This window comes from Hyposmocoma kahamanoa, unplaced genomic scaffold (genome assembly GCF_003589595.1).
Source record: "Hyposmocoma kahamanoa isolate Upper Pololo Valley unplaced genomic scaffold, ASM358959v1 114, whole genome shotgun sequence".
Lineage (NCBI taxonomy): Eukaryota > Metazoa > Arthropoda > Insecta > Lepidoptera > Cosmopterigidae > Hyposmocoma > Hyposmocoma kahamanoa.
The window spans coordinates 5,308,971-5,333,915 of NW_020653383.1; the positions used below are offsets into that span (position 1 = coordinate 5,308,971).

The 24,945-nt window shown below is 35.4% G+C and overlaps 1 protein-coding gene across 1 annotated transcript in view; it reads right to left on the minus strand.

The window, feature by feature from the left end:
* Positions 1–3,689: 3,689 nt before the first annotated feature.
* Positions 3,690–24,945, minus strand: part of LOC113239676 (connectin-like) — a 60,994-nt gene continuing 39,738 nt past the window's right edge. The window contains exons 2-3 of the mRNA XM_026476759.1: positions 10,122–11,191; positions 3,690–4,211 (exon numbers count right to left, since the gene is read on the minus strand). Coding sequence (XP_026332544.1) covers positions 3,805–4,211; positions 10,122–11,190 — 1,476 coding nt within the window. The 5' untranslated portion in view covers position 11,191 and the 3' untranslated portion in view covers positions 3,690–3,804. The remainder of the gene's footprint in view (positions 4,212–10,121; positions 11,192–24,945) is intronic.

Sequence of the window (24,945 nt, forward strand, 5' to 3'; positions counted from 1 at the left end):
GGTGTACAGTGTGTGCCATCGATACGATAAGATGAAATATGGTAAAACTACGTGTCCCTTAATTATTCAGTAACTACGTATAATATTACAAACCTCTTCAAGACGTGATTGTTCAAGTAGTTGCCATTTCGTTTGGTCGTAGAAAAGTTAAATACACTTCAGGGGTCCTTAAGTATAAATGTTGTTGTTGTAACAAATGTTAGGTGGATCAATTATTATTTTTTATGATTCTAACCCGACTAGTAATCTAGCGAAGATCCAGAGAAGGCGATGCAGTAGGCCCAGGACCGTACCTTGTGGTACTCTATTGGAGTAGCCTATTGTTTAGGCGCAAGTATTGCTATATTATGTATATATAAGCGTTATTGCGCTTTTAAGTGTCATTTATGTCATCTATGCTGCGTACACTGCAAAGGATTATGGAAAATCATTAAAACAACAGAATCCAATCATTCGAAAAGTGTATTCATACTTATAATTCTTACAAATTAATAAGTCTTATTTAATATATTTACAATCACCTATTTCGACTTTTGGTTAACTTTGAAAATTAATTTATACGATTAAATTAATATTAATACTATTTATAACCTAACGTAGTTATACGGTGCGACTAATTAATTTGTCGTAAGAAAACATTACTGGAAACTTATTACACTCAATACATATCCAATTATTTCTTTACTTCACTGGGTTTATTACAGAGTTATTAGAAATAATTTATATATCTTAACCAGTCTTCATTCTTATAAACTACTTAATCGTTCGATTTTGGGGAAAATGCGGATTATATACCCCACATACCACATGCAAAATAGGCGCCAATGTCTCTAGTTGCGCACCACATGTACCCCACATACATTACCTTATTACGCAGCCAAAGAAGATATAGCTTCTTTTACCAAATAAAATAGATAAGAAACGAACGTCTAGTAGTTCCTAGTGTAATATGTAGCGCAAATAGCCTCTTTTCTTGTATTATACAAGTTAATCTACGGCTATAGGATACGGGGGGAAAGTAATTTAATACAATATATCGATACCTCCCATGTAAGTAACTGTAAGTCAAAATACCATTTAAAAGTGAGGAAATCACTTAGTGTTATGTTTACTTTCAAACACGAAACCTGTGATCTTCATAAAAAAGGATATGTTAAAAAGCAAAAATGTTATTTTGAGGGATATGTTGTTTCATAGATACATTGTTTTATAACTGTCTCCGTGGCCGAACGATTACCATGTCGGACTGCCACTCAGAGGTCCCAGGTTCAATTCCCGGGCCGGGAGAAATATTTGTAAGCCTAGTTTATTTCTTTCTTTGGGTGTAATTTGTGGTTGTCTATGTGTATGTCCATGGCACCCGCGACACATGGTTTCCCTAGTGCGGGGCAATGTTGAGATTATTGTTTCATTTTTTAAAGTAAGTAATTATTTATGCATTCAGAGGTTTTGTAAAGAATATTCCTTTGAATTGAGGTACTATCGATTTCTTAGGGTTTCGCGATTATTATACATAAATGAAACAATTTTACGTCGTTATAGCCGTCGGATGCCCTGTTTATATGTTTATCGTGATACATTTCATGGTGAGACTCTACCAATGTAATAAATGAAAATGCGATCGAATTTGGGAAATAATGCGATGTAGGGACCAGGCGTAAGCGCCAATGAGACTTAAATTTTTTAGAATAAACTCCATTGACTATCGCCCAATTGCATAAATGACTAAAGGCAAGCGACAAGTGAAACGTCAACCTGTCACGATTAATTCTATGGGCTAACGCCACCCAACTGCACAACGACTATTAAGTGCAATGCTTCATCAAACTTGAGCTCAAATATTTTTATTTCAAAGGTTTCAAAATACTTTTGAAATCGCCATATTAATGAAACTCTCCTGCTCGTTAATTAAGGCAGATTCCCCTAAGAAGCAAGAAACTCTAGGGATTGCTCTTTGTAAATAAAATATTTGTTTACATTTATCATCGAGACAACCTACAAGAGCTTAACAAGTACAATACCATGAATCCACCATCAGTTAACAAGTCTCGAAGTTGTTTTTTGCAACTCGCTGTGATTGTCTAGGAAGAGGGCGAGGTGAGTCACGTACATATACTACACGTACATTTTTTATACCATATAAATGTTTATAATGATAAATAAATGAAGACGTACTTAGGTACCCTTAAATACTAATTGAATTAATATCTTTTGTGTATAAGGTCGTAATTTGTTAGCAGACAACCTTTCGAGGATACGAAATAAAAAAAAAATGGACTATGGGAATAAAGCAGCGGTTTCGAACATTTGGATCGACTAAGCGATTTATTAGCGGTAAGGCTCAAATTAGATTGCCGCGCAACGGAATGGAAGCGGAGTTTTGTTATAAAATTGAACATAGCATAATGGACTATATTTCAATTGTGTAATGTACAAACTAGATACGATACGTTAGGGGGAATTGAGACTGCGCGAGAAGTCTAATCTAGTCTAGTTTATACGTTACACCATTGAAATAAATTTCATTATGATATGGTTACAAAAATTGGCTTCCTGCGGTATTGTAAATTGAGCTTAACATATATCGCGTATATTTGTTTGAAAAAATAAATATACGCGATTTAAATCTGGAAAAATAGTTTCATTTCCCATTGAGCTTAACAGTCAATAAAGTAACAGTTATTTGATTTCTAGTACTAAACCTGCCTTCAAAAGGAAGTTACTAATAAATTGAGACCAGGGATAAACAATACGGCACAATTACAATAAAAAGGGATGTATATCCCAGGTGAAATGAAATACAGCCGTAGCCTAAAATTTTAGAATTGAGAAAACACGTTTTGAAAATTGAAAAAAAGAAACCGAATGGATCTTATTGCGGACAATATGATTATTTTTACTTATACACAATATTTATGGATCCAGTTATACACGAGAATATATATTTATTACTTACATTCAGTAATTTTTTGAACTTTCAAATCGGGTTTTGTCCATTCCACAATTTGAAATTACAACAGAATTTGTTTTCTTGTGCAATATAAAATATGTATAGTCTTCAAATATATTGAAATGAATGAAATATGTAGTTTTATCACTTTTACGCTTACGAATATGTCTGGCGACCCGTAGTCTTCGCTTACTGAGTCAAACCTGGTGGTTTGTGTGTAAAATACATTTTTTTTTAAATTCGTAACACAAAAGTTGAGTGAGTTTATTTTAGAAGCGTTTTGTTAAGAAATTACAAACCCAAAAATGAAAATTTTATACACATTTTGTTTCAAGGAGCCATAACCAAATTATCAATTCGAAATAATTTATATTATATGCCTTCATTCATAGAATGAATTCTTAAATTAAAAGTTTGCATGAAAAGAATCTAAGAAGATTTTTAATTTTGTCTTGTTTGATATTTATATTCAAAATTCATTGTAACGTCTTTTCAATATTGGATGCGCTTAGAAGTTTCTGCTCTTGCGACGTTGTTATAAAGTGTAATTTCCAAGAAAATATTGCTTTATATTTTTACAAATTATGATATTGTCGTAATTTTTGAGCAATGAATTGCACAACCGAGTTAAAAGATCAAGACATAAATTAAGTGTCTTACTGCTTTCCACCCTTAAAAGCATAATATGCTCTGGAAAGTGACATTAAAAAAAAAATAATTTCAATCAATAAAATCTCGCAAATCTGATTTTGCTCTGCTATACGAAATCGCATTACATTAAGCGAATCCCCTCTTTAAATAGTTCCGAATAAACTTTTTCTCTAAACATTCCCAAAACCAGCTATTTCATCATTCTAAACTACCATTGCAAGAACAATGTTTAATACTAGTCCGAAACTAGACACAACTGTGGCTCTGGAAGGACTACGCCAATAATTTTCGTCTTTAGACGACAACATAAGTGAATCTTCACCGTTTAATTCACTGGGACAAGGTAAAGTATCAACAGGCAAATTTACTAATACTACTTGATCAATTTCTGTAGGCTCCATAATAATAGTTTCTTTGGTAAGAATTTCTTCAGTGTCCTTCTGAAATTCGTCTCCTAGGGCGTTTTTATTGTCAATGCTAACGTCATTTGTTTCAATAGTTTTCATAGCACATGTTACATCGTCAAGAGCTTGTATTAGTGGTTCGCTTTTTGTTTCATTCCGCAGAACTTGGACCCAGGATAGACGACAGTCGCAGCTTAGTTGATTGCCTGCAAGAAAAATTATTGATTTTATTGCATTGCGCCACGTAATGGAATGTAAATTTTATGACGGTCGGTGAATATTTTTAAAAGCCACATTCTAGTGCTTTTACGAAAGCACTAAAATGTGCTATAACTAAGTATTTGCATTATTTGTTTTTTTTTAAGTTTATTTACTTTTTACAGTTATTCATTGTAGGCGGTAATTGTAATCTTTATTTTTATATCTTTAGGTGAGAGGTAAAGGCTTTAAGTACCAAATAGTATTTTTTTACTACATACCGATTTAAAGTGAATGAAGACCTTAATTAGGTTTTTAAAATCAGTCTTAAGGTAAAAAACAAACGACGATAGGACTTTAATATCCCAGTAGATCTGTTCTTTGTGACAGAGTTCGCTCAGGGAAGAATTTTACGTTTTTTCTGCCAGCAGTAATGTGAGCATTACTGCGTTCTGGTTTTAGGGTAAGGGTACTGGTGAAATTACAGGCACACGGGAGTTATCAAGTTATGTCTCAGGGTGGCGAGCGCTGTGGCAGTGCCCCTGAGATATTTGCGATTTAAAGCTCTGAGAGGCTTTGCGAGTGTTATGGGCATGCGTCTCGCATACATTTTGTACCATAAAAAAAATTTGCATCCTAAAGCATTTTTGTAAATACATCTAATTCCAAATGAAATACTTAACTTCCTTTATCTCTCACCTACAGAATATTACTTATAATGTGTTTTAATAGAGTTGTCAAGCCTCGTGAATCTAAATTTAAGGAGCTTTATCGTGTGGGTTAATGCTAAAGTCGCTCCGGAATGCTATTTAATTTATACATCTGACCTAGATTAAGACTATCTAAGTATATTTTGTACAGTATCTTGGCATCGTTCGACGACGGAACGGCCAGTATATTGTTACACCACCCAGTCTGTCGTATGTTAATCATACTGTCCTACTGTCTCCTGAGTCTCTCGGTCCCAACACATTCCGTCAAAACGTGGTAAATGTCCTCACAGACGCCGCAATTGCTACATTATGGCGTTAGTGTAATGCCCATCAAAAAGGTATACTTTTTTGAAGGAATGTGTCCAGTAGTGCTAGCACGAAAGGGCGCGACTTGCGCGAGAGCGACATAAAGCGCGAGATCTCTATGCGAGAATAGCAGTATATCGCGCCTTATGTTGTTCTCGCGCAAGTCGCGCCCTACTGTGCTAGCCCTACAGAGCGCAACTTCAGAGCCGTCACAATAATAAGTCTATTCAGCACACTTTATCAATCCATGAAACTTCCTTCAAAGATTTGGTATATACACAACATAATCATAAAAATCGATTTATTTAAATAAATAAAATAATTACATAAACTTATTTTCATGCAAAAGTATATACCCTATTTTTTGTCGGAATGTTACTTTTTCTACTTAATAACTAATGTGCATATAGATTAATCAATAAACATTTTTTGGAATCCGTTTCCGCAAATATAAAAAAATAATTAAAACGGACGCGAAATTATGTACTGTATAGGAAACTATATAAATAATAGTGACATTAGAAACCTTAAAGTACGAAATGACTTAACTTAAAATTTTAAATGAAAAAGTTATAGACATAGTTTGATTCAGAGTTTCAAGTTCCATGTTGTAATGTCGACAATTCATTCTCGTCAAAATTACATAATACGTCCGTTTCGTAAAGTGGCACTCTTTCTAATAAGCAACTAGTCGCGAACGATCGCAGCCGTAGCGGCTAGCTTTACTCGTATTTCAGAGTCGCGGAGGCCAACCGCCTGCGACTAGTCGCTTAGTGGAAAATGCGTGAGTTGTACGAAACGATGTTTGGAAGAAAAATTGGCGTAGCCAAGTTCAGCTTCGGCGAAGCGCGTCGTCACGTACCTCACTTTTTTGACAAATGCAATAAGAGAACATTGCGTAAATAGATGGGGACTTTCATTGGAATAATAAAACAAACATATTTTTGGCAATCAATTGATCAATAGACTAAATTTGGCAACACTGCGCCTTGAATAGCGGGGGATTGTGAAGAGGCAAGTCCACGAATTTGAAAATCAGCGTAAAGCCGATGTTAAACGTGGCGATATAAAAGCCTGTCCACCCACCGCCATTACCTATAATTACGTTGGCGGTTACTCATGTGCCTTCGATGTGCAGTAATGCTCACATTACTGCTTGGCGGTATAAATACGTACGCTCTACATCTGCTTGCAATACGTTACTGTAGAGTTTTAAATGTATTTTAGAAAACAAAAATGCTATTCGTATCAGGAATACGATCATTTCAAACACAATCTGCCAAAACGAATGAACAATTGCGCTCGCTTTCATACATACCAACATATATTTTGCCAGGCTACAACAATGTATATGGAATGCGCAGGCCGGACTATCTACAGGCACAGTGCTAAGTGACATTGAAGGTGGTGCCAAGAAATGCAAAACTGTTTTAAAGAGACACTATCTTGATTTGTAGTATAATATCTATAGTGCTTAATTAAATCTTAACATATACTCGAGAACTAATTAATATTACAGTGAATGTAAGTTAATTTAAGTGTCGAGCTTGTTAGCTCATCGTTAGGTGATTAAACCACAAAGTTTTCATTCATCAGTTACTACAGTTACCCGGGAGGTTTGGAAACTTCAGATATTTTCAAAGAGTTATTTGACCGTGCAGGTTTTATCACGTTCTTCTCCTTCAAGTAAATCAAGTATATTTGAAAAATGAAACTGCACGTAAAACGACAAAAACTTAGTAGTTAGTGCAGGCTCTAAAAAACTATCATCTCGTTTCGGAGGCCGGGACACATTTTGTGTCGCTCAGCCAGCGGAATGAGCAAGTAAGTAGAAAAACCATCCATATTTCCATTCAAGAAACAGGTCGATATAACGTTTATAGTGAGCTTATGAACAATTCAAGGGGCATTTATGCATTGGCAATAAATAACTTTAATTGAGGCTTGCCGCACCTAACCGCTTCCGCGCACGGAATTGGGGTGTTTAAGTGTTGTTCGACTTTTTGGGGGATTTTCGGAAGATAAATTGTTGTCAATATATTGTTTTTTTTTTCTGATATACAAACAGGCAAACTAGCAGATGGATGAAGTAAAAAATTGTTCGACACCATTCATATTAACCTCCTAAGGCCCCGTGTACATCAAAATGTACATAATACGTGAAATGATTCAAACCCAGATAATAGTATTCCTATGATTACATAAACGCTCAGTCATTGTAAATAAAATATCGAATTCAAATTTAGCGCTATATGGCTTATAAGAAAAATATGTTTTTCGTACAACATTGATGGCTTTACTAGCTTGGACCAGAAGCATAATAATTATATTTATTACATTTTTAAACGTACATTGGACATTTAGCGTTTTTCTCATTGTATTTTACTGGGTTTTAGAATGTTAAGTGTACCTTCAAACACCAATCGAATTGTTTCTATGAAAGTCTGATGTAACCATTGACTTACAATTATATGGACGTCGGGTCCGCGCTAAAAAGTGTCCGCACTTGTAAGGCGCTAAAATCGTATACAGAGCGCCAAACTCCGCTTTAGTCTTCATTTGTTCGACTGACAGCGCGATACTGCGATGACATTACAATTTAAATTTCGAATAGGTTGACTTGGAACATTTTTTACGTGGTTTTTGTATTAGACCCGTCGTCCATTTATTTGTAAGTCAATGGATGTAACCGAAAAATTTCAGTACAACATCGTTCACCAACTACTACCAAGCCTATCGTAGTCCGAGAACGCAATTCCGTATCTTTCACGAAAGACTAATAATGTAGGTTTTATTATCGTCATCATCATCAACCCATTTATACGTCCCACTGCTAGGCACGGGTCTCCTCTCAGGCAAGGGTTTAGGCCATCGTCCGCTACGATGACCCAATGCCTAACAACTATCACTGCAGTAGAAGATACAAGTTGTTTACCACCCCGTAGTCCCGAACCGTAGCGTGCCCCCTGTTCCTGTTCCTGTCAATTCTCTCCGTGCCACCAACCCTGAATGTCACTTGTTTGCGGCACAGGAATATCGTCAGAACTTTTGCGTTATTGTGAAAAGGGATGCTTAAAAGGGTAAGTACCTAAATATCTTATAAGATCATTTTTAAGTTGTTAATCATGTTTCTTCAATTATTATAATTGGTGTGTCGTAATAAGTAAAAAGTAAATAAATAAAATAAAATAAAATGCCGGTTGGAGAATTCACGTTTTACAAGGGCTGTGAATCTTCTTCAACGTGCAGGTTTCATCACGTTTTCCTTCACCTCAAGCTCATGGTAAATTTCTAATTAAATTAAATTTCGCTCATAAATTCCGAACAACTCGGAGGTGCTAGCCCAGATTCGAATTCTAGTCTCAGAAAGCACTTCCATTGTTCCCACAATTCCTATGATTCAATCTTGCACGCACGGTACACGGTATTTTCATGTTATTTTATTTACTTTACTAGTCCATTTGACAAACAAACTAACACCATATCGCACAATAGCATTAATAATAGTAAATCCGAAACACGCGCCAAAGGATAATCATATCATGAGAAAATGAGATACTGATTTCCACGACGTAGAAGACATGTATGAATAGGACGTCGATTTTTGTAAAAATAATAATAATATTCATATAGACATTCTAACTCTTGTGCAAGAAGGAAAGGGAAAAGAGATTAATTTGTCATGAAAAGTTAATTCTAATACTGTAAACCTCTTCACGCGGTGCTTAGTTTAATTATTAAGGTTAAATAGACCCTTAAAGTCTCCGGAGGTCGTTAAAGGGCGAGTAAGGTCATGGGGGGCCCGCCAACTCAGCTATGGACTATGAAAACAAACTGTCCATAGCTGGAGACTGATGGATATTGGATTAAACCGTCTTATATTATTGTAATATTAAGTTTATTGAATATCACGATGTGTTACAATCATGATATTCGATTGTATTTTTTTTTGTGAAATTACTCCACTAGTTTAATATCATGATAGTAAAACATGGTGATATTAAATAAACTTAATATTACAATTATTAAGCTACATCTCTAGTCAGCCGCTAGTGGCTGAATGAAGAAAAACTTTCTTAGATTTCTCATTGATGGCACTACGACAAAAAGTCGTCAAAAACCAAAAACAAAGATCTACAATAAGCACATAGAAAAATTCGTAAGATCTGCTGGTTCGCTCAGTCCAGCATGGTATGCTGAAGGCGCTAGTACGAATCCTGTACTGTACTGTAAATATGTACGTTATAAACTTTAAAAAATTTAAAACATACTACTTGTACCTTTCCACATCAAGAGAAACTTAGAATGTCTATACACAATATTATATAATAGTAGTCAAAAGGCTGATTTTTAATAAAACTCCATTCAGTCCGAAATCGAGTTATTATACCATTGTTGACTTGATAAAGGGGATTGCAACACTCATTAATTGTCCCTAATACGAAGGGTGCTTTCGAAGGGATCACCACCCAGTAGGGAATGCATTGTGTGCCCTTGAATATAGTTATCTTCCCATAGCTGAATGTGAACAAAGAGTACTTAAATACAGTTGTAATGCATCTATGTCTATGAGTTTTTTACGTTGGAAATTAAAATTGGTACTTGAAGTTATGTTAACCTATTTATTGTTGTTTGGCATCCACGTGCATGATGTTATAATGATTTAAATTCTCAGCTAGAAATGTACACATTTATAATTGTCCATAAAACATGCCTCTATACAATGATATTTTTATTAACCTGTTTCTTTTTAATACGAAATTACTATCGTTAACACCGAGTAACTGTTAGCAAAATGAGAATTATTTAGCTTGAATTTTCTCTTGTTATCGGCAACAACAAGGCTCTTTCTTCCTCAGAAGTGTAAAATCACAAAGTAACACGAAAGTTTCAACTTACCACTCAGATAAAGTACCGACGTCTTCACTTTCAAGTTGTCTATAATCGGCTTAATTGTTTCGTAAGTAAAGAATTCCAATTCATTGTTCCTCAAATCCAGGAGCTCGAGTCCTCGAACGCCTTCCAAAAGTCCTTCATTAATTGACTTCAACTTGTTCCCTGTCATAGATAGTTTCTGGAGCATCGTCAGCCCGTCGAATGCCCTTTGAGATAAGTACTTCAACTCATTATTGTCTAAAAGCAGCTCATTTAAATTCCATAGTTCCGCGAAAGTCAAATCTCCTATCATAGACAATTTGTTCGTCCGTAGATCCAATCGCGTTAAATTACCTAAACCCCGGAAAGTGTCTCTAGTCAACACCGTAATTGAATTGCTCTCCAATATCAGATCATTGAGGACCGTCAAATGTTCAAAACAACCATCGTGGGCCAATGTAATACTGTTGAATGACAAGTCTAAATACCTTAACATTGGCAAATCGACGAAAACATCTCTCTGAATTTCTGTTACTTTATTCTCTTTTATGGTTAAGTTTACGAGTGAAGGGAGGTTTGCGAATGCAGAGAAATCCAGCTCGGTTATTTTGTCGTTCATTAGCGTTATGTCTCTCAAAGTTGTGATGTTTGAGAATGTTTTTTTTTCTATTTTGCTTAGCGTTGCGTAGTGGATGTACAGTTTTTGGAGCCTTTTCATGCGGTGTATGACGTGTAATGGGACAAATTTGAGTGCTCCATCTGATCGTACGTTGAAAGTTAGTTTTTCGAGAAAAGGTTGAGAATTAAAGCTATTCCATATTGGGTCTGATTCGTCGATGCCACCATTAAATACCCAGCAATCTGCTCTTGTTGCAGTTTTTACATCAGTGCTCTCGCAATAGCAATGGACTTTAGAATCTCTATCTGTGCTTTCACATATGTTGTCTTTACTTTGTGGTGCGTGATACCGCCTTTCAGTTTTATCCCTCCGTTTTTCATTTAGTCTGCTCTCAGTATAGGATATTTGCACTGAGGTCAGAGCCAGAGCTAGCAGCAAATATTGGACGACCGTCTCCATTCCTTTAGCTTTCATTCTGAAACAAAAAAAAATCGACGCATTAGACATTGCTATTAAAAAGGGCTTTGAGTAAAGTATCTAATTTAAAAAAATAAAATGAAGGGTTGCTTTTTCTAAATAATTGTTCAATAACTCGTCTAACTGATCTCTTGAGATCTCTTTTCAATGTTAATTGATACAGAAAAAAATTGTATTTACGAAAAAAAATCCATATAGGAAAATAAAACAACATCAGAATAGAAGAACATAAACTCGAACAATACATACAAAGGACACATTAATCACTACGTGTGTATAATTAAGCGTCATTAAAACAAAATTAACGACTTTTTGGTAGGGTGAATGTGTCAGTTTCCGAAACGTAATCATTACTTTACAATGTCACATGTATTGACGTGTATGTCTTTGCTAGGGCTGGGAATAACATTAAGTGGATTTTATGTTGATTCAAATGAATAGTGTAGTTAACTTGTGTCGAGACTTTTTAAATCATCTAGATTAATTTACTAATTATTCTGCCCTCCTTGTCAGTGTGAGGAAATGAAGGAGTTTTTTTTTCAGATCTAAATAGCGTATATTTGTTTTTTAAAACAAACGCACGCTTCGAGCTCTTTACAGGTCCCATTGCCACAAATATACGTAATTATAACTTGTTTAAACAGCAAAGGCAAACATCATTATGCAAGTTGAAGAAGGTTAGCGAAACTCGCAATGGGCCAGTTTCGTGGACTATGACATACACTATTCTTAGGGGAAATCGTGCCACTGTAATGAAAGTTTTTTTTTAAATTGATGTAGACAATGAGGACTGAATTTCTTTGTAAATTTAGAGCAATGCATTTACTGTATACATATTTTTTAACCTAGTAGGAAAGTGAATAACAAGTACTAACATTTTTTTATGATAAAATTGCAAGAGACGGGACGAACAAGTCGTGCGACTGGTGGTAACCTGTCCATAACAAGAGCAGTGCCGCTCATAAATTTAAGTCGCTAGGATCTGAAGGATACTGCCACTGCGCCTGCTAAGCTGCGACGTAACTTGGCAAGTCCTATGATGTTAAATAGAAAGACGTGTGTGTCAGGGTTGCCGCAATGGCAGGCTGTATTCTCTGACTACCCCGACGGGAAAAGGGCGTGAAATGTATGTATCATATGATTAAAAGTTACATTTTCTAGCCAGATACGTTTTGGTAAACGTATAAAATTTCGAAAAGAGGCTGGTAACGTTCACCCTTTGGTTGGTTAGGGTTTCACAGTTACTAAACTGCAGCCCTGGCTGGGGTTGACCCATTGAACTTTTTGGGATTTTATGCTATTCTGGTGACGTAACCCGTGTCATGCTTGCTTGTTTTTAAATATGGAAGGGCTCTTTACCTTGTTGTTATAACAAAAAAATATTTGAGGCTTTTGTTTGACTTCATATCAGAAGTTTTGACGTTTATATAATAAAGTCACCTTTGAATTATATTACAAAACTAACGTTTACTTTGTATTCAAAAGTAGACTTATAAAAATGAATAAATCATTTTATAGTGATGCGTGGCATTCATACATCACTAAGGTCGTGCACTCTAATTTGTGGGGAGTGCGTAATGCGAACATATCACGTGACTCCGTTCATTTACTGCAGTCACTTTTAATAAAAATGCCCCTTTTAAAATGTTGAGGAGAACCCTATTCAATAATATTTTATGCATAAAACATTAGAGGCTATCCATACAGCCAACAACCAACAACACAAAACCAACAAGCGGCAACGCTGGTTGGTTTTTCTTTTATTTGGAATGCACAAAATGATTGTAAAGTTTGAATATTTAAATATGGTAAAATGGTACAACTACATATATACGAGTATTTATTATTAAGTATAAGTTCATGTAGATATATTTATAAAGGCGAAATTACTAACTGATAAAAAGGCCAAAATGGCGCTTTGGAACTTTCGCCTTTCCAGTGACGATATATGCAAATATACAATGTAGGTATAGGTACTGCTATATAGGTACATGGTTATTTGTTATAAATAATAATAATAACGACAACGACAACGACAACGACAACGAAAACGACTACGACAACGACAACGACAATAATAATAATAATAATAATAATATCGCACGCATTCATAGCCCTGCACTAGGAAAACCCAGTATCGCGGGTGTCATAGACATACACATAGATAACCATAAATTACACCCAAACTCACGAGAGAAATAGATGTAGGCTGTATGAATATTTCTCCGGTCTGAAAATCGAACCAGGGACTTCAGCGTGGCAGTCTAGCATGGTAACCGTTCGGCCACAGAGGCAGTAGCACTAGTCGATTTGAAATGAATTTATTTCAACAAACATTGTTTTGAAAAACATTTGGTTGAAACCCGTACTGGTATAAGGAAATAATCTCAATAAAATCTTTGATATTAATTACCAATAGGCAAATAAGTCGAGAAATTGTTTGATCGATGAGGTTACATTTAAGAAAATCAATCGCGATAATCACATCTATTCGCAGTCACGGATAAAGCAGCAAAAGTACCGCCACTTCGTTCATCTCTTTCACGGTGCCAAAATCTGTTGGCACATAGGTTGTGCAAGGAGGCGGTTCTACATTAATCAGTCTCTTCTTATTAAAAATCTAGCCTCTTGTCGGTGAAGTAACCAGCTACCATCTCTTAATTTTGAGTTAATTCAAAGGGCAATGATGCTTCTATAATAAGATTCACGATTTTCAAAACTATAGAGAAACAAACACTATAATATAAAAATTTAAAATATTATTATTCAGCTTCTGCGTACTCGGATGACAAAAATTTGTGGTAGTGACCCGTTTAGCTCATGCAGATTGTAAATGACGTAGTAGCAATTAAGCTTTTTGTGAAAGAGTTCTTAAAGGAATGTCACCTTACTTATTTCTGCCACCAAGCAGTAATGTGAGCATTACTGCGTTTCGGTTTTGAAGGGCTACAGGCATATAGGACTTGTCTACTTATGACTGGTCTAAGGATGACGGGTGCAGTGGAAGTGACAGATTTTTGAGATGTAAATCTCTGAGTGACACTTCAACTCTTATGGACAGGCGCGTGTCGATTACCACTAGGTGCACGACTAGTTTGTCCCATCATTTGGTATAATAAAAAAAATGTTTATGTACAAAAAAATGACCTCAGAAGTACGTAGAATTACCAAGTTTTATTGGAGTCGGTTACCGGAAAGTGCGCAAACCGTGATTCATCCCCTAGTTCACCACTGTACGAGACTTGACACAAACTACTCAAAGTATATTGAGAGAGAAAAACGCCTTAAATTGGAGAATAGCAAAATCAACCATTAAAATAATTGCTCCTTATAAAAAAATTAGGTGCTGTTTATAAAAATGAATCTTCATGCGTGAAGATTCCTTTTTATAAATAGCGCTGAGCCACCCTCAGGGGTGGATGATTTTCTTCAAAATTAAAAAAAAATCATGGAAACCGGTTCACAAATACCGGAGTTACCGCGTAACATACATACGAAAAAAAAATCGGTTTCGGTCGGTTAAAAAGTTACGCCGTTCTTTCATAATCATTTTTCTCAAGGGATTCTGCTTTACGAATGAGCAGTAGAGTTTAATCAATATGGCCGATTTCAAGTGTAATTTGCTTACAGATGAAAAGTTTATTTGAGTTTGAGTTTCACTTGCCGTCTATTAGTCAGTCTTGTAACACATATTCGTGTATAAAATTAAGGGCCGGTTTATATGACAAGCGTTTTGTTAACGCGAGCTCAACACGCATTAAAACTCTTGTCATCTATACAGCATGCCTTATCATTAACAACGTAATCGACATTTTTCGCGAAATTGAGTTATTTAACTGCCTCTGTGGCAGAACAGTTACCATGCCGTACTGCCACGCAGAGGTCTCAAGTTCGATTCCCGGGCCCGGAGAAATATTTGTATGGCCATAGTTATTTCATTTGCTCTCGTGAGTTTGGGCGTAATTTGTGGTTTTCTATGTGTGTGTCCATGGCACCCGCGACACAGGGTTTCCCTAGTGCGGGGCTATGTTGAGTGTGTGCGTTATTATTATTAAAATGTTATTATTAGTATTATAATATTATTATTATTATTATCGTATTTATTTTAAACTCTCGCCTCTCCCAAGGCCTAAAAAATTAATTTTGAATTTTTAGATTTATTATTATTATTATATTATTATTATATTGTTTTTTTATTATTACTTTAAACCATTTATTCCGAGTAACTTTTACGTGACTCATATTTGTGTAGTTTATAAACTGGGGGTTAATTTTAAATAATTGACTGACGTGTATGCGTGTCCAGTCTGTTCGCAATCATATTCAGGATGATACTGGAACTGGCCTACACCCTACACACCATAGAGGTGGCGCGCTTGCGCATGATTTATTTATTTATTTGTTCATTCATCCATCCATTAATTAATTATTTAATTCATTTATTTATTGCAAAAAATTAGCCAGTATTACAGCAAAATACCAAGACACTATGAAATTCATAAATATCAACAACTTGTATTAATAATTCACAGAATACAGACGGCATGGAAGCCGTCAACGCGCGTCTCGCAGAACATGCCCGAGGCTCTGCAGCAGCGGGTCAGCAGTACCATCCTGAACGCGTTATTATACTGGGCGCTAAGAGCTTCAAATGCGCAGCAGCTGTAATTAGTCCATAGGTTATAAAAAAAGTTGGTGCAGAATGATCTAAATAATACTATTTTCACTTCACGTGTGCACCTAGCGAATCTACGGGCTATCATGTCTGCTCCTACAGATAAAGCCCTCGTCTCCCTTTCGAAGTCGTCAAGATATTGCCATAGGTACCTGGAATTACCGAAACAAGATCTACTACTTCCTATAAGTGGTTTCTTTATGTATTATTTAGTTTCAGTTTTATTAATAAGTAATGAAAATGATAGTGCCTAATTTGGAAAGTTACCAAAATACAAATGCGTTGTTTATGACCAGGAAGGCTACATAGCCTTAAGTAAAGTCAAATATAAAAATACGTCCACGTGTATACGTGACACTTGCGTAAAAATATCCTCGTAACAAGTTATCCCAAAATGGTGTACTTTAGTTATTTATTATTCAGACTATATGGGAACGTGTCGTAGTTTTTTTGGTTCTGAAATTCGTGATACTATTGGGTTATATTTTATATACACAAAACACACTTAAACCTTTTACATCGTCCGCCAAAATTCAGTAGCGTAATTTAGGCGTCTTTTAAAAAGTTCAAGGCGGGATAAGCGATCCATGATTGGAAGATATGGTAAGCGGCTTTGCTTACATGGTCTATATTTGCTGAGACAAGATGTTTATATCTGTAAATATACTTATTGTATTGGTTTAAATGTTTCATTCAGAATTGATATTTATTGCATTAACCATTATTTCGGAAAAAATAAATTCGAGTTTGTGATAGGTTACCCATTGCAGTTTTTATGCGTTGGTATGATGATTACCACTAGGTGCACAACTTGTTCGTCTAGGTACCTGATAATAATTTAAAAAACCGGAAATATGTGTATATTTCAATAACATTGGGCCAACATGGCGTATTTCTCCCCATTTTTAATTAAAAAGCAAAACTTGTTAGTGAAGCGGAGCCATTTAGCCAATATCCCTAGCCCTTATAAAAAAAAATTGCCAGTATTCTTTCCAGGCTTGCTTTTCATTGAAGTCATTTTGACAGTTACTCTTTTGTTGTTAAGAAAAAACTTTCCTTACAATTTTGTCAAGAAGTTTGCATAATGCAATGCTTTTCTGCTTTGTTTTTCTTTAATTTTGCCGCAGGGATTGTTTTACGCCAATGGCGTATAGCCAAATGAAAATTTCGTATATTTTAACACTCTGCGACTTCGGGGAAGAAATATCAGACAACATTAGAACAAACAACAAAAATACTCGTATATACGAACATAATGTATTAATCAAGGAAATTACTGACTACCACAATTATCATTAAGTTAAAACAGTATTATATTATACAATTCAAGCGTGAGTCGTAATCACGCTTGAATTTTTTTTATGATACAAAGTGACGGTACGAACAAGTGCCCGGTGGTCACGCCTGTCCATGACACTTACAGTGCCGCTCAGCGCTTTAAATCTAATAGACCAGATAGGCACAGAAACTGCTCCTGTTAAGTAAGTTGAAAAGTCCCATGTGCCTGTAATTTCACCAGCACCCTTACTTTTTTATAATACTAAGTGGCGGGCCGAACAAGTCGGCACCTGATGGTAAGCAATACGCCTGTCCATTGCATCGCAAAGATCTGAGAGGCATTACCACTGTGTCCTGCTGTGCTTAAAAGTATGATAAATACATTACATTTTTCATAATTGCCATAACATTCATTTTATCTGGATCACTTTGTTTTTTATATAATACCAAGTGGAAGGCACTAGCTTGTCTTTTGTCTACGCGGGCGCCGAGTCCGCTCTTCGACCGCGCGACGGCCGCCACGGACTCCGCTCTTCGACCTGCGCGAAAACTTGCTCCTCGTGTGTCTGGAAGTACCACTCAGAACTTGAAGGTGTAGTTTAACAAAGTTCTGAGGGGCACTGCCACTGCGCCCGTCACCCTGAGACATGAGTTGAAAAGTCCCATGTGCCTGTAATTTGACGCTGAGCTTCTGCTTGGCTACAGAAGTAGGTAAGGTGGCAGTAATTCCCTGGACGAGCTCTTTCACAAGGAGCTAGAAAATGTCATGTTTTCTAACTTAACTACTTAAGTAAGCAGATTCTCTTGAGAAGAATGAGTAAGAAACTCGAGGGATCGCTTTTTCAAATGTCAACATAAAATATAGAATGGAGTCTGGAGCACGTTTCACGAGCCCATTCACAAAATATTTACTTAGCTACCTTAAATATAAAATGGTAACGATGCCTAGAACGTAAGTTAGAGTGCTAGGGACTGTATGATGGTATGAAAGCTTTTGAATATATAATGATGAAATTGTGTGCAAATATCTTTTGAGAAATCCATCCTTGACGTATCTAGTATTATTTAATTTTATAGCTGCTCATGAATTGCAAATAATTCTTTGCCCTCATTGAAAAATATGCTAAGACGGAAATATATTTTAGATTTTAAAATTTTTAATAACGGAAAATAAGGCACTCATAGCCCCGCAGTTAGAGAAACCATCCCTGGTGCCATGGTTACAACCACAAATTACACCCAAAGTCACGAAAAAAATAAAAAAAGGTTGTACAAACATTTCTGCCGCCTCGGGAATCGAACCCGGGACCTCTGTGTAGCAGATCAGTACGGTAGCCGTTCGGCAGTTAATAAGTTCTAATTTTGAAAGAGTTATTATTACTACACACGAATTGCAATATCAATAGTGTGGTTTCTCATTCTACCATTTCAAACCAATGCACTGTTGAAATTGCTAACGAGGGTCTATTAGAATTTTAGTAACTCGAGTTTTGTATTTTTTTACCGTCCGCGACACTTACATGTTTTTCAACAAAAAGAAACTCCTTACCGACAATGGCTGTAATGGAAAGAAAAAAGGCCGGAGGGTATTATTTGGGGCAATGTAGTCAACTTAGCCCCCATGCAATCATACTATTTACAAGCAAGTGTGATGAAAAGAATTTTATCTAGCCATCATACTCGAATTAAATGTGTTTATTTTAAACATATATATTTTAGGAAATGAAACTATTTTTCCGGATTTAAACCGCGTATATTTGTTTTTTCCTTAATAGTTTCATAATAGTTTCATTTCCTATGTGTAACAATCGCGAAAACCTAAGAACTCGACATATATATATTTTTTAAATTATGGTTTATTTTTCTACCTAATCTCTTTATACATTACTAAAAGTTTACGTTAAATCAGCATGTACCAGCTTGTTCAAGTCATCAAAAAATATATTAAGACAAGCTGAAAAATAAGACTCGGTTTCAGCTATCACTTCATCATTTGATGCAAATAAAAAATAAGTTCAATGTGGACAAATCTCGTGAATACGGGGTTGTGGCAAAAGTTTGTATCATAATTTGACAACTTTTGGTGTTCTGATTGCATATGAGACGGAATACTCGAAATTCCGTTTTTTCCATCTTCAAAAAGAATATCGACCTTGTCTAATTGTTTTATTTTTGCGCTAATTAAAAATAAGTAACGTCTGTTGCATAATAAGGAGATCTAAATTAAAAATGAAAATAATTTTTAAAACTTAAAATTACGTGTTTATGAAACCGCCTTTATATTTTTGGAATACGAATACGTTTTGCCTTGATAACAGCTGAAAGATTCTAGATGTTCTGAGATTACAAAACACCGTACTGGGATTTGCGTTTGGTTTTCTACGACAGCATTATACATTACATTTGCCATGAAATCGTGCTGGTAACTTGGAAAATAATATTAAAATAAGTAGAAATATATTTAATGAGTTATTTGTTGAAGTTCGACAAATGATAAAAAACAAAAGGCTACAAACATTTACTGGCAGTATTATTGTGATCTAGTTTTGCAACTAAAAAAGAAAACTTTTTTTATAATACCGAGTGACGAGACGTGTGTCGTGAGCATGGTGATAAGCGACACGCCTATCCATAACAGTTGCAGTGCCACTCAGAGCTTTAAATCGCAAAGATCTTAGGGGCACTGCCACTACGCCCGTCACCCTGAGACATAAAAAGTCCCATGTGCCTGTAATTTCACCAGCATTACCCTTCCAAACCAAAACGAAGTTATGCTCATATTACTGCTTGACGGCAGCAGTAAAAAAAGTGATAATACCTCCTTTTCACAAGGAGCTCTACTGTTACCAATTTAAAAAAAACTATTTTAGCCGCTCACGCGATACATGCAGCCGTAGACGCATACTACACCTAGAGGTGCCGGTGATGATTTTATACCGATTTATCGGCTATCGAAGTTATAACAGGTAAAAGAACTAATATTAAATGCTATTTTGGTAACTACTCCAGCAAACCATAAAGTTTATAATGCCTGGGTCTGTCATTTAGAAAAATAAGCAACTTCAAAAATACGTCACAACAATCGTGTGTGTTAGTGTTTGGGCTGGTGATTTCGGTGTTTACTTATTGAAAACATACCTTAAGTAGCGTTTTTTAAGTTTACCCTGAATATAAATGTTTATAAACTATACTTGAAGGAGTAATTTCATGAGATGTTTTTGTTGGTAGTACGGAGGGTATTTATTTAGCAGTGCAGAATAATAATTTTTATTTATAAAAACTGGTATTTAAACTGAATCCTTTTCTAATTTGCGAAACCAAATAGCCGCCATTTTGCGGTAGGAGGAGCGCATCGCGTGAGCGGCTACAAACCAGTGCCTGTTGCCTCAACTTGGTTACCGTTACGCCAATTGAGTCAAATATGTGTGATTGCTGCTTTATAATGGGGCAACAGTCATTGGTTCGTGCCAGTTGGATGAAAAGATTTTTTTATTGTCTTTATTCGATTTTTGTATCCAGAATTATTTGAGGTATTTATTAAAGGAAAGATATATAAGCCTACACTGACATACCTCTAAGTATATAAACATACGTTGCTTTTTTACGTTTGAATGGTAAAATAACAAATGTCCGTAACGAGTGATAAATTAAATAAATGGGTATATAGGCCAACTAAATAAATAAAACAGGCTCTCATTTATCAAGCTAACTGTCCCCCAAGGAAGGTATTTGTTTAAGATAAATTCGAGTATTTGTTGTTCCCTGAGGAATAATTCTTTCCGAGTATCCTTTGCTTTTGCTGAATATTTTAAAGGTCATCGTTTGAAATTTGGGACATTTAGGCAACATTGTGTGATTCTGCCCTCGAAATTACGATTCAAATTTATTTTAATTATTTTTTTTCTATGATACAAAATGAAGAGACGAATAAGTCATGTCCGTTGTTGTAACCGATACATCCATAATAGTTACAGTCGCAAAGATCTGAGGGGCACTGCCACTGCGCCCTTCACCCTGAGACATAAGTTGACAAGTCCCACGTGCCTGTAATTTCACCAGCACCCGTACCCTTCGAAACCGGAACGCAGTTGGTCTATTCCATTAATGGTGATCGGTAAAAGAGAACTATAAAGAGGCCAAAGAATTAACAAAGTACTATGGACAGTGAGGAGTGGAGAAAGACTTCACCGGCAAGAGCCTGGCTCTTAAATAGGATAATGATATAACATGATCGGCTTCTTCAGTCAGGGGTCACCCCTATTGCCTACAAACAATTGATATATAAAATATAATGTACAAACGTTACATAATACAATACTTTAGCCAGTCACGACTGTTCGACTGACATGGAGTGAAGCAAAGAAGACGGCACAAGACAGGAGGATGCCACGATACTTGTGAAGAAGGGCCTTCATTCGCTTTTTGTAAATAGGGTATGTACGAAGAAGTGTATTTATTAATTTATTTCCATATTGCACATGTACATTTACAAGATCTTATAATAACATTTTATATGGCATATGTTCCAGTCAGGATATTGCAAAGTGACTTAAAAACGTACTAAGTACTAATAATACTAATTATACTTATAAACGTTGGGACTTGCGATTTTATTTTTAACCGACTTCCAAAAAGGAAATTCAACTCCATTTTTTATGTGTATGTTACACAATTTGTGAACCGATTTTGATTTGTGCCAAACTAGGGGACGAATCCGGTTTCGCGCAGTTTCCGGTAACCGATTCCAGTAAAATTTGGCTAATAAATATAAACTTCCACTAACGTTTGAGGTCTTTTTTTATAAAAATGTTATAATTTAGTTAGAAATTCATTTATAGAATAGTATGATGTTTGGATGAAATTGTCTTCATCATAACGCCATAATCACGCCTAAACCGCTGAACCAGTTTTAATGAAGTTTGTGTTTGCATAGCTAGATCTGGGAGGGACCTAGGGAAGCATTGGCTCTAAAATCATATGCGATGCCTAATACATTGAGAAGTGGACTACATAGTGAATACTGAATCCGAAGGATGTAACACCGTAGTATAATCAAGTGTTAGGTTAGTTATGAGAATGATTTTGGTAACGGAGTCACCAGTACAGATCACCTTATAACATTATATTAGAAATTAAAATGAAGGAAATATGAAACACAAGCGTGTGTGACAAGACGTAGAAAAGACTTCTTGATTAGATAAAGATAAAAGTAGGTATCACATCACATAAAAGGGATTTGAGGGGGTTTCGGAGAAACCATAATGGCGTTAACAACAGCAATACTAAAGCTCTTATGTTGAAGACGAGGAAAATATTGAAATCGTTATATATGATTGTCTTTTTCAGTACTAGTAAATATTATAAAAGCGGAAAACCTATATCGCACTTGACAACTAGCATACCTAGTATTATCCCAAAAATTGCGTTATATTAATAATTTAACTTCAAAATTTCGTTATATTGATGTGTCATTCTTAAACGATTTAATTTCAAAGTGACAGGAGAACACTGTCGCTTTGAAACTAAATAGGTAAAATAACAATAATAAATAACATAAAGCCATTTTGAGATAACACTATGTTAGTTGTCATGTGCGATACATGTCTTGTGATGAAAGAATGTTTAAAGATAATTGTTATTGTTATTTATGTAGTTATAGTTTTATCATTCAAAAATTAAGCCGGAGTACGATATAATAATATGTATATATAATTTCAGTACAGAGTACTAAAAAAACCGACCTCAAAAGTACGTGGAATTACGTCTATTTGCTAAGTTTTATTGAAATATCCTTAAATTCGCCACTATACAGGACTTGACACTGGAGATAATAAAAATCGGTTCTCACTACTCAAAGTATATTGAGAGAAAAACGCCTTGAATTGAAGAAATAGCAAAATCAACCATTAAAATACTTGCTCCTAAGTAAAATTTAGGCGCTATTTACAAAACTGAATCTTCATGTGTGAACAGCCAACCTTAGAGGTGAATGATTTTCTTCAAAATGAAATGGGACCACTATGGAAGTACCCCCTTTCCAACAAAAAAGAATCATGAAAATCGGTTCACAAATACCGAAGTTATCGCGTAACATATATACAAAAAAAACATACAGTCGAATTGAGAACCTCCTCCTTTTTTGAAGTCGGTAAAAAGTTAATATTTGTTAACCAAAAAATATACATACGTGTCTATAAAAAGATTTTATTCAATCAATTAAATCAAAATGTTTTATTGATTAAACAGTTTAGTTGCCTGAAAAATTTTGTCTTTTAATTTTTTTTTGTATTTTGTAATTGTGTGCAGTAAAAAGTACTTGTATTATTTGTGTAGTTCAAGACGTAAACCGTATTTTTTTTAAATCTTTCGTAAGACACCCTCATTTTACGCCCTACTCGACCCAAATTGTTTATGGTTTAATAAAAAATAAGCTACATACTCGTATCTTTCTATTTTTGTCGTAAATATGAAATGAACCACGTCGCGTCACATAAAGATAAATGTTTTACTAAAAATGACTTCAGTGGTATATTTTAAAATTACTTTCTTTAAAGCATTTTCTATGTAATTTGTTGTGATGTGGTTGAAATTTTGGGTAACCGCATTCTCTGGGGAAACAGATACATCTACAATGAATTTCCAATAATGAGAGGTGCGAGCTAGTAACCGCGTGACCGTTAAAAGTCTATACTACCTTAGCTCGAATTAAACTGTTTCCCATACTAATACGGTTCATTTTGCGCGGCAGGGACACTGGCTTAATTTCAGAATCTTTTTTTTACAAACGAAATTAAAACCATTAGAATAATGTATATCGTATAGTATTCGTGTTGTATTTAGTTCAGTTGATATAAAAAAAATATTGGTATATGTAAAAAAAAGTACCTATTGAAGTGGTTTTTTTTGGAAAATTTCGAGGTAAGTTTGTGTTTTGCACACCGTAGATTAATCAGTCTATATCCTCAGTTTTACTATACATTTTTCCAAAGTGATTAATTCAACACTGTCACTGTTATGCTGAATCAACCAAAGCCGTTGTATTGAATCTTAAGTAAAATCTTTATACCAATACTGTATTTGAAATGGATTCATAGACACGTTCATCTCGATGTGCAACATCGGTGAAGCACGGCCTACTCGCCCATCATCCATCGATATAAGTTGACAAGTCCCATGCGCCTGTAATGTCACCAGCACCCTTATCCTTCTAAACCAGAACGCATTAATACTCATATTATTGCTTGGCGGCAGAAGGAGGTAAGCTGGCAGCACTTCCCTGGATGAACTCTTTCACAAGGAGCTCTAGTGCTACTAAATGTTATATTATATATGTCTTGTATCGAGTTCTAGCAACCGGCAAGTAGAAGCGCATATTCTGTCTGTCAACAAACAAATATGATTTTTAGGTTTTTCTTTATAACATCAAGTGAAGGGACGAACAAGTTGTGATGTACATTGTACAGGTTGTTGCTTTTAAAACATAAAATAATTTTATTTCATTGTTAAAACTTGCACTACCGAATTGAAGTCGTAAATCTATACATACTCTACATGATTCTTAGTTTTATGCCCTTGGGCAATCTGTATTGTATTTAGAGGGAAACGAAGGCCCGTATTAACATGTTAAGACCGTGATCGATTTTTTTTATGATGTCAATGACGGGACGAACAAGTCGTGCGCCTGGTGGTAAGTGACATGACTGTCCATAGCAGTTACAGTGCCACTCAGGACTATAAATCGCAAAGATCAGAGGGACACAGCCACTGCGCCTGTAGAATTTTATATATAGACTATTTTG